Source organism: Solanum dulcamara, chromosome 8 (genome assembly GCF_947179165.1).
Source record: "Solanum dulcamara chromosome 8, daSolDulc1.2, whole genome shotgun sequence".
NCBI lineage: Eukaryota > Viridiplantae > Streptophyta > Magnoliopsida > Solanales > Solanaceae > Solanum > Solanum dulcamara.
In genome coordinates, this window is record NC_077244.1 from 5784171 (window position 1) to 5797999 (window position 13829).

A 13829-nucleotide genomic window follows, 5' to 3' on the forward strand; every position below is an offset into this window, starting at 1 on the left:
ACTCATTGGATGACAATGAAAAGAGTTTTGGTGTAATTAAAACACACTCAAAATGATATTTTGCATTATAACAAATATCTAGTAGTATTGAAAGGATATAGTGACGCAAATTGGATCACCGGTCAAATGAAGTAAAATCCACAAGTAGATATGTATTTACTCTTGGTGGAGTAGCAATCTCTTGGAAATCTTTCAAACAGACATGTATCGCTCGCTCTACAATGAAATATGAGCTTATCGCTCTAAATAAGGCCAATGAAGAAGTTCAATGTCTTCGGAATTTCTTGAAAGAAATTCTTTTTTGGCCCAAGTCTTTGGCACCAGTATGCATGCACTGTGATAGTCAAATTGCAATAAATAGGGCGGGAGCATGATATATAAAGGAAAGACTCGTCAAATACGATAAAGACACAATATCGTTAGACAACTACTCTCTAGTGTAATTATCACAATTGACTATGTAAAGTCAAAAGATAATGTGTTGGATCCATTTACAAAAGGCCTAACTAGAGAGGGAGTTGAGAGATTATCAACGAGAATGGGACTATGGCCGAGTACAAATCATCATGGCGGTAACTCTATCTAGAATGTCGGAGATCCCAAGATCTACGTTCAAGGAGATCAAACAAAGTCATTGATGATGGTTCAATATTGTCAAAATAATATCTAATGGTCTATTCTCATGATGAGACAATTTTTAGTACCAAGGATAAAAGTATTAAGACTTTTTAATGATTTCTAAGTTTGATACACATGGTATATCAAATGGTGTATCTACGGGATAACACATTTAGAAATCTCCTATGTAAGTGTGAAGTGTAAGTCGCTTCAAGGAGAATCCGGTAAGGCCAATTCTCTACGCACTTATGAACCAAGAAGTGTTCATGGCTGAAACGAACAAAACACTGAGAATCAAAAATAGTTAAATGGTCAATTGTGTGACTTATGTTGTCTAGATATACATCAAAGCTCGACGGTTCAAAGATGTCAAATCTATCAATTGACCGAGTATATCCGATATATGTTCACTCTGGAAAATTCAAAGAAAAACCTACTTATCTAGATGCAATTAATCTTTATTTAAGAATCACACAGTTTTTCATGCATATGTTTTAACAATAGTCATTCCCCATTCATGTGGGGGATTGTTGGGTTTTGAAGATGTGAATGAGAAATAAAAGGTTGTGACCTTTACGAAAGGTTGTGCCTTTTCTAAAGGGTTGTGATCGTTTCGAAAGGTTGTGACTTTCCAAAAGATTATGACCGTACCGAAAGGTTGTGACTTTTTCAAAAAGTTGTGACTTTTTTGAAGAATTGCGAATTTTCTAAAAGGTTGTGACTTTTGTGAAGGGTTGTGAATTTTTCAAAGGGTTGTGACATTTCCGATAAGCCACAATAAGCACATGTTCACACTACCCTTTGTTGTCTAGAAATTGAGGATTTTCCTCTCATTTTTTATGATCGAATTTCTCCCTCTTCTGCATATATTTTCTTACAAACAAAGTTGAGTCTTTGTGTGATTTCGTTGTTGGCTTTTGAGTTCGCTGAAATTATTGAAGTTTGAGGTACCGCTACTTCTTTAATAGTTTATCCGTTTTATCTTGGGAGGAAATAATCCATAACCTCGGGTAGAGTGAGGAGATTAAATTTCTTAAAGACACACAGTAAATTTTGTGAATTCAAATATTATTTTTTTCCAGCTTTACTGTTTCTGATCTGCTAACTTTGATAGAGAAATAACACTTCTATTATAGGCTACTTTAAAAAATAATCAAAAGTAGTAATAATAATAATAATGCTTCCTTAATGATATGATATTCTGGCTCATATAAATGAAATAAAGAAAATAATCAGTGCATAGGTTATCTGATCAAACTTTTTAGAAGTTAAAAGAGCTTATTTTAATAGGCGTTTAGTCATAAAAATCAAATTTTTTAAAATTTTATGTAAAAATTTTGAAATTGAAATTGAAATCGAAGTTGTGTTTAGTTATAATTTTTGCAAATAATATTTTGTTGTTTGCAAATGGCTAAACGTTGTTTTTCAAATAAACAATCCTCCTAGCTAAACGGGTCCTTAGAAAGTCGACATCTTTGACAAAAATAAAATAAAATAAAATTGAGTAATAGCATAAATTATTTTTTATAAGCTAAAAATAATAATTTTTCCTCATAAACACTTGATTCAATCACGCATAAATTACTACTCGTATATTGACAAAATTACTTTTCAAAATTAATTAGCCAAATACGAATTATTACTCTCCAAAAGTTCCAAAAACCACTTTTAAATAAAAATATTATTTAAAATAAGTAAATTTTAGATAGTTAGCCTCATATTAATTGTTATTGCTATTAATTTCTTTTTTCTATTAATTTTAACACGTTTTTTTCATTACTGTATTTCCTTCACATACTTAATTTTGATATGCATTACGTGAATTAGCCGAAGATCTATCAGAAATAATCTCTCTATTTTCACAAGGTAGGGGCACTACTAGAAACTTTAGTTTTTTCCATCGCGAATCAATAAAAAATTTACGCTATAAAACATGATTTTCCCACCCATTTTTCACCGAAGCTACTCATAGGAAAAACGCATAGTGAAAAATAAATTCTCACCATGTACATACGATCCTCCCCAGACTACACTTGTGAAATTGTGATGTTACTTTTAAATCTGGTTAAAATTGCAGAATCAGGATCTGCATTTGAAAATCGAACGGAGAACATAATCAAATCTCTTAGCATGCTCACACAGTTACTCTCTCCGTTCACTTTTACTTGTCACTTATTCCTAAAATAGATTTTCATTTTTACTAGTCACGTTTAACATATCAAGAAAGGACAAAAAAAAATTCCATGTTTTATCCTTAGCATTAAATATTCTTCTCCAAATCATTTTTCAAGATTTAATACTAAACATCAATTAACAGGAATAGTATGATAAAATATCCATATCAATAATTATTTTTTTAATGGGTGTGCTAAGTCAAACAGTGACAAGTAAAAATGAACGGGGGAAGTAATTTGGAGACTCATATTTGCCAATAAAACAGAAGAGCACTAAGGTAACATCAGACAATGAGCTAACACTGATGCACTTGATCATCAACCAGGACTTGGCAATTGTTTAAAGTCTTCAAAGTCAGGTGAAAATTGATCAAGAATTCCAACAAAATGATAAACCTGCTAAGAAGCAACTTCTCCACTAAGAAGCATTTGAAAGGCACACACAACAAACTTTTCTTCTGCAAAATTGTAGCATTACTCTACGCGGCAGTTATTCCTCTAGCCATGGTGAGGGTAGAAGCCATTTACAGACATTCCACCATCAACACAGATTATCTGACCAGTGATGTAGGAAGATGCAGGCAAACAAAGGAATCCCACAAGAGATGAAACCTCGGATGGTTCTCCCAGGCGCCCAAGTGGAGTGCGGTCATATACTTCTTGTAAATAATCTTTGTCATTCAGCACCTGAACATGAAAAAGGATATTTGATGCAGCTACAAGTTAGAAACCCAAACATGAAGGGTTAGATGCGGAAACAACCTGATCCATCTGTGGTTATTTAGTTGACATTTGGAAAAACTTGTAATAAATGAATATTGGAAGCAGCTACAAATTTTGACATGATGATGCAAATCAATGTGAAGGTTTTTGCCAAGATAATTAAAAATGAAGGGATCGGAATAGAGAAAGGACCAAGTAAGTTGTTCTTGTCTTTGCAACCAGAAAAGAGTCTGTCCTTGACTTTGCCTGAGCTTTATAAGCTGCTCTTACATCTGATTCTTTTTACATCCACTCTTACCCCACTGCATCTAGCTCACACTACATGCATGCACATAAAACATTGTAAGAAATAGCTATATGAAATGAGACTGAGAGTACATCCACTGCCACAGACGGGAAATTGATACATTGCACGACTTGCGTGCCATAAAGTGAGCATAGGCACAGGTTATGGGATTGGGCCTCTCCTCAGATCTTTTTTTTGGGCATGAAAATCAAGTTCAAACTAACCCATTGGTGTCACTCTCTAGCGAAAGCCTAGCTCAACTTCCTTTTTGTTGGGGGGAGGAAGCACCACAACTAAAGTTTGATATGATGAAAATATTGAAAATAAATTGGACACGAGAATTTTACGTGGAAACCCCTCTAAATGATAGAAGGGAAAAACCACGGGGTAGAAAGATCTCACTATTTAATATGGAGTACACAGCTCTCAAATACAAGGAGAAAACAACAATTAACACTTCTCTCTTGTAAAAGGAACAACTACTAAAGAGGACACTCAAGACTAAAATATTTATCTTGGTGTATAACTCTCTTTTTGTATTCTTACTCTCTCTTTCTGGATGATTTTGGAATGAGGGTAAGAGGCCTTCTATATATAGGAGAAAGAAAACGCGTATACGCGTTTTCAAAAAACGTGTAAGAGTTGTTGGCAGCAAACAATGTCAAAAAAGACATACGCGTTTTCAGCAAACAATGTCAAAAAAGGTTGCTGGCAGGCAGCCCCTTTTTTTGACTTCTGCATTCTCCCACTTGAAGATTTAATTGAGAATCAATTAACTCTTCACACCATCCTTTCTACCCAACTACTGCAATGTTACGTTTCTGCTAGGCCAATAGAAGATCGACATCATATGAACTTATTACTGTTGATCGGCTTTGTAAACATATCTGCTAGGTTGTCATTCGTGTGAATTTTCTGAATGTCCACACTGCCTTCTTCCACCTTCTCACGAACAAAGTGATACTGAACTCGTATGTGCTTTGTCCTTGAATGAAATGCCAGATTCTTTGCAAGATGCAAAGCGCTCTGACTGTCACAAAACAGAGCAACCTTCTCGTGTTTGTGCCTGAGTTCCTCCAGTAACATCTGCATCCATATTGCCTCTTTGCTAGCTTGTGTAGCTGCTACATATTCTGCTTCCGTCGTAGATGTAGCCACGATAGATTGCAGTTTTGAAACCCAGCTTACAGCTCCTCCAGCAAGAGTAAACACATAACCTGTGGTGGACTTGCTTTTATCAAGATCACCTGCATAATCTGAATCAACATAACCTTTAACAGTAAAGTCTGATCCTCCATAACACATTGTAACATCTGAGGTACCCTTGATGTATCTCAGGATCCTCTTAACAGTATTCCAATGCTTTCTACCAGGATTAGCCATGTATCGACTAACCACTCCCACTGCTTGTGCAATGTCAGGTCTTGTACATACCATGGCGAACATTAAACTTCCCACTGCTGATGCATACGGTACTCGAGACATCTCCATCCTCTCTGCTTCATTGCTAGGACTCATTCTTGAGGATAACTTGAAATTAATAGTAAGTGGGGTAGAAATTGACTTACAGTCTTGCATCTTGAAGCGTCTCAAGATTTTCCTTCTTGGTGTGTTTCACCTTTAAGCACATATAGATTTGCAGCAAGTTTTTCTGCTTTCATCACTACAAGCGCTCCTTTGGATATTCTCATGACTCCACCATGAGTCTTATACGAACATCCATTATCATCTAGTTGTCCTAAAGACAATAGATTCTTTTTCAAGTCTTTTATATGTCGTACCTCCTGGATGGTGCGAACCGTGCCATCATACATCTTTATTTTGATGGACCCAATACCAATAACATCCAAAGCATGATCGTTTCCCATGAACACAGACCCTCCTGAGATAGGATTATATTGATGGAACCATTCTCTCCTGGAAGTCATGTGTCATGTTGCTCCTGTGTCCATGATCCAGACATCAGCGAAATGTTTTCTGCATTCATTATTTGATATTGCCTCACTACATAAAATATCGTCATCATCCGAGGTACATGCAACATTCCCTTGAGCATTTGATGGCTCAGGGTTTTCACTCTTCTTCTTGAACCGACAATCTTTCTTGAAGTGCCCTTTCTTGCCACAGTTGTAGCACTTGATATTCTTCTTACTTCTTGATTGAGATCTGCCATGATTGTGACTCCCACTAGGGCCACGTTCCGTTGGTCTTCCTCTCACCATCATCAAGGCTTCAGCTTGCTGCGAACTTGCTTGTCTGTCTTCCTTATTTTTGCGCCGATTTTCTTCTTCCAAGACAGCGACTGCAATTTCATCGAAAACTAGACTGTCAGTATTGTTCGTCAGGTTGATGATGAGTTGATCATACGAGTCAGGCAGACTTTGAAGTAGAAGCTCCGCACGTTCAGTCCCCTCTATTTTGCAACCCATTGTTGTAAGTTGCGAAAACAGAGTATTCAAAGTATTGATATGTTCAGTAACTGACATGGACTCTGCCATTCGAAGAGTATACAATCTTCTTTTTAAGAAGATTTTATTATGCAAAGACTTGGCCTCATACAACCCTGTAAGAGTATCCCATATTTCCTTCGCCGTCCGCTTTTCCGCTACACTAGACAACACTTGATCAGCTAGTGCCAAGTGTAGATCAGCAACTGCGTTGCTGTCTATGTCGTTCCACTTGCTGTCATCAACAAAGTCTGTGGGCCTGCCTTCAATTGCAGCTAAGCAATTGTCTTTTCTCAATATCGCTTTTATTTTCATTTTCCACGATGAGAAATTAGTCTCATTGAACTTTTCAACGTCAAACTTTATTGTACTCGACATTGTTATTTGCTTCACACCCTTCTAGATCGTTTCTGAATATTTTTGCGAACAATCGTGACAAACTGTACCGTCATCGAAATTTACTATTCACGTGAATAGTACTATTCATCGAATTTTACTATTCACGAAAATTTACTATTCACGAATAGTATCTTCGCATAAAACAGACAGAATAACCGAGGGCTCTGATACCACTGTTGGGGGGAGGAAGCACCACAACTAAAGTTTGATATGATGAAAATATTGAAAATAAATTGGACACGAGAATTTTACGTGGAAACCCCTCTAAATGATAGAAGGGAAAAACCACGGGGTAGAAAGATCTCACTATTTAATATGGAGTACACAGCTCTCAAATACAAGGAGAAAACAACAATTAACACTTCTCTCTTGTAAAAGGAACAACTACTAAAGAGGACACTCAAGACTAAAATATTTATCTTGGTGTATAACTCTCTTTGTATTCTTACTCTCTCTTTCTGGATGATTTTGGAATGAGGGTAAGAGGCCTTCTATATATAGGAGAAAGAAAACGTGTATACGCGTTTTCAAAAAACGTGTAAGAGTTGTTGGCAGCAAACAATGTCAAAAAAGGCATACGCGTTTTCAGCAAACAATGTCAAAAAAGGTTGCTGGCAGGCAGCCCCTTTTTTTGACTTCTGCACTTTTTGCCAATTTGCTGCATGTCATACACAAACTCTGCCTCTGTCCGCTATCATATTCCTCTCACCTCCGCAACCATTGAGTGGCTCTCTCGGTTCACAAGTTGGCAGTGGCTAAGCTTCAGTTCGTAGCCTTAGAGCTCAGCTTGAACAAATGACTAGCGGTTCACTTATCACTGCTCCTCTCCCTTCTTCTGTCTATTCCACGACTTTACACTAGACTTTCCAGTTTATAGTAACTGCGACAGAAACAGCAGGGGAGAAGTGGCTCACAAGGCACGAGACCATCACAGGATGACAGCAATCCAGAATGAGCATTTCCCTTCCATGACTACCCTTTTCTTTTCTTTTCTTTTTTTATAAGGTTAGTAGGACAAGGTGGCCAGTGTGGTGTAGTAGTCACATCAACTTTTCAGCCAAAATCAGTGAATTCCTCTTTTTCTCCCAGAAGTTCAAACAATCTAAAAAAAATAAAAATTCCTTTTATCTTCATTCAAACCACTATTGGTCATATGCTCTTTATTTTTATTTTTTTTTGATAAAGTTGGTCATATGCTCTTTATGGAGAAATCAAATAAGCTATACAGGGGTTTGCACGGGCCTATTCATATGGTACCTAGCATGATTCTATGATACCCGTGGGAATCCGGGGCTCTACAGTTCAGCTAGGTCCATAGTTCCAGAACTAATTAGATGTGGATTAAGATTGCTAAAAGGAAGTTTTACAATCATCGACTAAAACCCATTGTCGAATCCTACTACCTATTCTCCTTATATAGTCCAGCACCTGGACTTCAGAGCCTTGATCATTTCTCCAACCCAAGAACCTACTCTCTTTGTTAAGCTAACCTGATTTATTTTTAAAAAAAAGAACGCACTCTTTCGGTGCTCAGTTTTGTTTCCTTTTCCTCCCATTTACAAGTAGCGTCAGGGATTAGCATGAAGTAGCATAAGCATTGGGATATAGAAGCATATTAATACGAACCTCAATAAAAAGGAAAAAAAATCCCATGTAACACTCTAATGATACCAAGTGTAACGATTGAAATTCAAACACATGATACAGGTATCCTAGACAGTTTAGGATGCATGTTCTCCAGACCAAAGAAAACCCCAGCGAATATTTTTGAAGGACACAGTTCTTCAAAGAAAACAGCATTTATAATAGGATTACTGGAAAAGAAGAAAGTATGGAATTACTTGCTCCACCATGGATGTTTTGATGTACCAAGGTGCAACAGCATTACTCCTGATGTTGTCTTTAGCCCACTCGCATGCCAAATATTTTGTAAGTTGATTAATTGCTCCTGTGGACAACATTCAAGTGGAAAAGATGTCAAGATGATGACAGTTCATCATCATACTCTCTATCAACCATGAAGCCTCAAAAAAAGGAAAGACCATACCTTTTGTTGCTCCTTGTACAGACATTGATTTTAATGAGACAAAACCTGAGACAGAAGAAGTGAACACAACACTTCCAGCCCCAGATGCTTTCAGAAGGGGATAGGCCAGCTGACACAGATGGAAAACAGATTCAAAATTTGTTGCCATGAGGGTGGAAAACTCTTCAGCTGTAAAATCCACCATAGCTTTGCGAATATTGGTCCCCACGTTGTTTATCTACTGAGCAATGAAAGAAAGCCAATTAGTTCATCTATTAGTGCATGCAATCCGGCCAATAAAGCTGGACACTTTACACATTCAAAGATATTTGTTTTAACTGAGGTGCCAGGTTCCAACGTTATGAATGACTCGTTAATCAGACATCATACATAACTTGAGGAGCAAAGAGATATACGACGCAATGTATTACCCAACCATGATCTCAATACCACAAAATCTCCTACTCATTTAGTTTTTTCTCATATGCAGCTGGAGAAATGAGTTCTATATGCACCGGCAACAGTTATATATAATTGGGTGGGACAATTATCCATTGAATTTCGAACAGCACGCCATTGGCCCTCTAGGATTTCTCGGTTATAAAAGAGTAAGTAGTTCTATATAAGCTAAAACAGAAAGCAGTCAATAAGCGGTACTATGATTTTAAGAAGCTTTCCAGAAACATCCTATGAAACAGAACCACTTTGTAGAAGATTGCTGACCTGTTTTCTGACATTTCTTAAAAAATTATAAAATTGTTGACAGTGATGTTAACAAATGACATCAGATAGTGATAAGAAATACGAAGCAGGATCGTCTTCATCAATCTTTAAAGATAAATCATTTCTCTTCTTTCAAGGTCCATTGGCAACCTTTACTCCAATTTATTCTCTATTGCCTAACCCTCAGTTGTCTTAAAAAACTGCCGTCTCCTCACCATTCTCCACTTGGTTCTGCCATATTTTTCTGTTCTACCCTTCCTTTCATCTGTTTCCTTCTCATTACTGCTCCGTAAATTCAAGAATAGTTGTGAGACAATGTTCCATGTTTGAGTGAACCCATTAATATTTGGACTTCATCTCAGACGCCATTGCAAACTCATATCCCAATAGATTCCAACTTGATGCTTCTCGAAAAGTAAACTAGGCAGATTAAAAACCATCATAAGTCCAACAGCCCCCACCAATCTTAGCTTGGGAAAAAAACTAAATCAACCAATAAATCATCTATTTGTTCCAACTGGTTGAGGTCAATTATATGATATCCATTCGGCTCAAGTCAGTCATAGTTTTAAAGGGAAAACTTTTCCTTAGCCCCCAAGTCCTCCACAAAGAGATATCATTGAAATGTAAAGCTTCTAAGAAGTGCTTCAGCTAATAAGATACCTACGGGAATAAACAATCAAAAAGAAAAGATACCTACAAGAATATCGAGCTTCCCATTGAATGTAGACGAAACAACCTCCATTAACTTCTGGCGATCAACTTGAGAAGACACATCACACAAGGAACCAGACACTGCAAAGCCCTCATCTTTCCAGCTCCTCAAACATGTTCCAAGCTCATCTTCATTCCGGGCACACGTATGCACAGTGGCTCCTAGTCCACACAATTCCTCTACTATGGCATGCCTAATTATACGACAATTCAAAATGTCATATACTAATGCATAATTATATTCATATTTTCAAGAAAACTAGATAAAAATACTGGGCTTGTGGCTATATTGGTTATTTCTTCTGTCTCAAAACAAATGATGATTCAGAGTACAAGATCAAAGCATATAACCTTATCATGTGAAATGTACATGAAATCCTTGATTTTCTTGAAACAAAAGGTATAATTTAGAAACTTCACAAAAGCCACTCCACCTCAAACATTTTATACACCCTCCGTTTCAAAAAGAAAAACCTCCTTTCCTTTTTAATCAGTTTCAAAAAGAATGACCCCTTTTCTTTTTTGGTAAAACTTTAATTTCAACTTTCCACGTGGCATGTTTAAGGTCACAAGATTAAAGGGTATTTTGGTACATTTTACATAATTTTAATTTAGGACCACAAGATGGAAAAGACTTCTTTGTTTTCTTAAACTCCGTGTCAAGTCAAACTACGCCATTCTTTTTGAAATGGAGGGAGTAATAAAATTGAACATTTGTTATATACTCTGTCTAAATAGTGAATACTATTTACAAGATCATTCAAGAAACTACTCTTAAGTCACATTTTTTACAATAGAAATCATAACTGAAAAAAATGAGTTTAAAAAGATTTTACAAGTCACATTAAACTAATTAAACTCCTAGTTAGGGTTAAGGTCTGTGTACACCTACCCTCCCCAGACCCCACTTTGTGAGATTACACCAAGTATATTGTTGTTGTTGTAGTACATTCAAGTAATTAAAGGTGTAACTATGCATAATAAATAGAATTAGAAAGCTCAAATAAAGCAAGCAACATTCTACACTAATTATGTAAAAACTCAATTAATTTGTCAGTGTATATAAGATGATATACAAAGACAATAACAACAACTACACCTCAGTCCCAACAATTTGGACACGGCTATATGAATCCCCGGTTCTTCATTTAAGCTCATATCTCATGGATATAAAGATATACAACAACGATAACAACAACTATGCCTCAGTTTCAAACAAGTTAGAATCAGCTAAATGAATTCCCATTTCTTCATTTAAGCTCATATCCCGAGGATATACAAAGACATTAACAACAACTATGCTTCGGTCCCAAAAAAGTTGGAATAAGCTATATGAATCCCCATTTCTTCATTTGATCTCATATCCCGTGGATATAAAGATATACAACGACAATAACAACAACTACGCCTCAGTCCCAATAATTTGGAATCAACTTTATGATTCCCCATTTTTTCATTTAAGCTCGTATCGCGTGGATATACAACGACAATAAAAACAACTATGCCTCAGTCCTAAACAAGTTAGGATCAGCTATATTGAATCTCATTTCTTCATTTAAGTTCATATCCCGGGGATATACAATGCAAAAACAACTACGCCTCAATCTCAAATAATTTAGAATCAGCTATATGAATCCTCATTTCTTCATTTAAGCTCATATCCTGTAGATATAAAGATATACAACGACAATAACAACAACTATGCCTCAGTCCCAAAAAATTTGGAATCATCTATATAAATCCCCATTTCTTCATTTAAGCTCATATGCCGTAGATATAAAGATATACTAAGACAATAACAACAACTACGCCTCAGTCTCAAATAATTTAGAATCATCTATATGAATCTTCATTTCTTCATTTAAGCTCATATCCCGTAGATATAGAGATATACAACAACAATAACAACAACTACATCTCAGTCCCAAACAATTTAGAATCGACTATATAAATCCTCATTTCTCTCATATCCTGAAAAAAAAAACAAAAAAACACTAGTATAATACAAGTAAATGAAAAGGGGGGAATTGAGGTCAGACCCAATGCCTCTAGTACCACCAGTGACAAGGGCATTCCTGCCATTAAGTGACCATCGATTGGCACATCGAATTGAGGTGCAATTCTTCATCCATGGCCTCATTATTATACACTTTGTGGGTTTTCGAATTTGAAATTTGAAATTTAGAGAAGCAGTGTATGAAGGCGCAGGAAATTGTAAAACCAAGACGGATTCCCACATTTTTTCCCGATTTCCGGTTGTTTTACAGTTTTGCCAAAAATGCTCACTTATCAGTCATCTCTCACACTGTTCAAAAATAGTTGCATTCTAACACACTTTCACTTTCTTTTTTAATTGAAGAAAAAAAATTCTCTCTCCATAGCAAGCAGGATTGTGTAAAAATTGAATCGAAAAAAATATTATTGAGTTATTATTATCAGGTTAATGAGTTTGTAATGATTTTATAAAAAGAATTATCGGGGTATTGGTTCATATTGATTTTTAATATTGTATTATTGAGTAAAATCGATAACCCATTAAGATAATAGTAATTTTACTACTTTGCTCTTAAATAAATATTAAATATTAATATCAATACTTTATTGGTTACTACATTTGGCCTTTAGCCTTCAATTCACATTATTATTCTAATTCTTTTATTTATGTTGTACTTGTAGAGTTCTTTTCATGTTAGTCACTATTGTTTCTATTTTATGAGCATTCCATAAAGTTATATTATTGTCTTGTTGCGTTAAATTGTTGGAGAAATCATATAATTATTTTATGAGCATTTTCTTATTGATTAAATCGAAAATCAAACCGTTAAGGACCAAAACCGATAAAAAATATCTTATTGATTCGTTATTGATTTAGCATATTTCAAAATCAAAAATCGATAAATTAAACTGATAATACATAAAACTGAACCGATCGATGCACACCCCGAGTTCGGTGGCACCATTTGACTTGACACGGTCTTTAAAAAAAGACTTTTAAAACGTGCTCTAAAATAACTTTAGATATTGATATGGTTGTAAACTATTTTATTAAGAGTAAAAGAAGAATTTTAAAATTGAATTATTTTTAATTATAGTAAAATAACTGTTTTTTTTAAAACAGATTTAAAAGGAAAAGGTGTCAAATGAAGCAGATGAAGTAATATATTTCCTTATTTGACAAATCCTTATTTAATAACACTACTGATATTTTGACAAAAAAAATTACAAATATGTACTCTTTTTAGGGTAATTTTGAAACATTTGGAAGTAAGTTTTTGTAATTTATGTTATTTTTGATCTATTTCATTTTGATGGTGTAACTTTTTTTAAGGTTCAATTTCTTTTTCTTTTTTTCCTCTTTGTCTATCTTTATTTTTTGTATAGTTTTTTATGTTGCTATTTTTGGGATTTGATGAAAAATTTTAGTGTTTTTTTATTTTAAAAAATATCAAAATTTCAATTAAATTTAATAATTAAAATTTGATAAATATTTGACGAAAATGTTCACTTCTTCAAACTTCTTGCAACAATGATGGTTTTTAGATGGTGTTTCTGTTTATTCCATGAAATCTGATTATATCTAAATTATTTTTTGTAAGATTTTCATAAAAATCGTTCAAACTATATATATATACACTTTTTTTTTAAAATGACAATAGGTGAATCGAGAGCATCCACATAGGCTATTCCATAAAAGTTTTACTAGAAAATGAAGTAAAACT

General features: G+C 35.0%; 1 protein-coding gene across 1 annotated transcript; it reads right to left on the bottom strand.

The window, feature by feature from the left end:
* Positions 1–3084: 3084 nt before the first annotated feature.
* On the bottom strand, positions 3085–12472 carry LOC129901169 (tropinone reductase homolog At2g29260, chloroplastic-like). The gene is made up of 5 exons (XM_055976294.1): positions 12150–12472; positions 10097–10304; positions 8695–8911; positions 8489–8595; positions 3085–3479 (listed from the first exon to the last, which is right to left on the bottom strand). Exons 1-5 carry the CDS (start codon positions 12347–12349, stop codon positions 3291–3293), a joined length of 921 nt encoding a protein of 306 aa, XP_055832269.1. The 5' UTR covers positions 12350–12472; the 3' UTR covers positions 3085–3290.
* Between the last annotated feature and the right edge of the window lie 1357 nt (positions 12473–13829).

What these genes read in the sequence shown, in the direction of transcription:
- LOC129901169 (XM_055976294.1), bottom strand. Translation starts at nt 12,349, where the DNA reads ATGTGGGAATCCGTCTTGGTTTTACAATTTCCTGCGCCTTCATACACT. An exon ending in TGTACAAGGAGCAACAAAAG is followed by an intron (nt 8,596 to 8,694) that starts GTATGGTCTTTC and finishes TGTTGTCCACAG; the next exon opens with GAGCAATTAATCAACTTACA. An exon ending in AAACATCCATGGTGGAGCAA is followed by an intron (nt 3,480 to 8,488) that starts GTAATTCCATAC and finishes TTTCATGTTCAG; the next exon opens with GTGCTGAATGACAAAGATTA.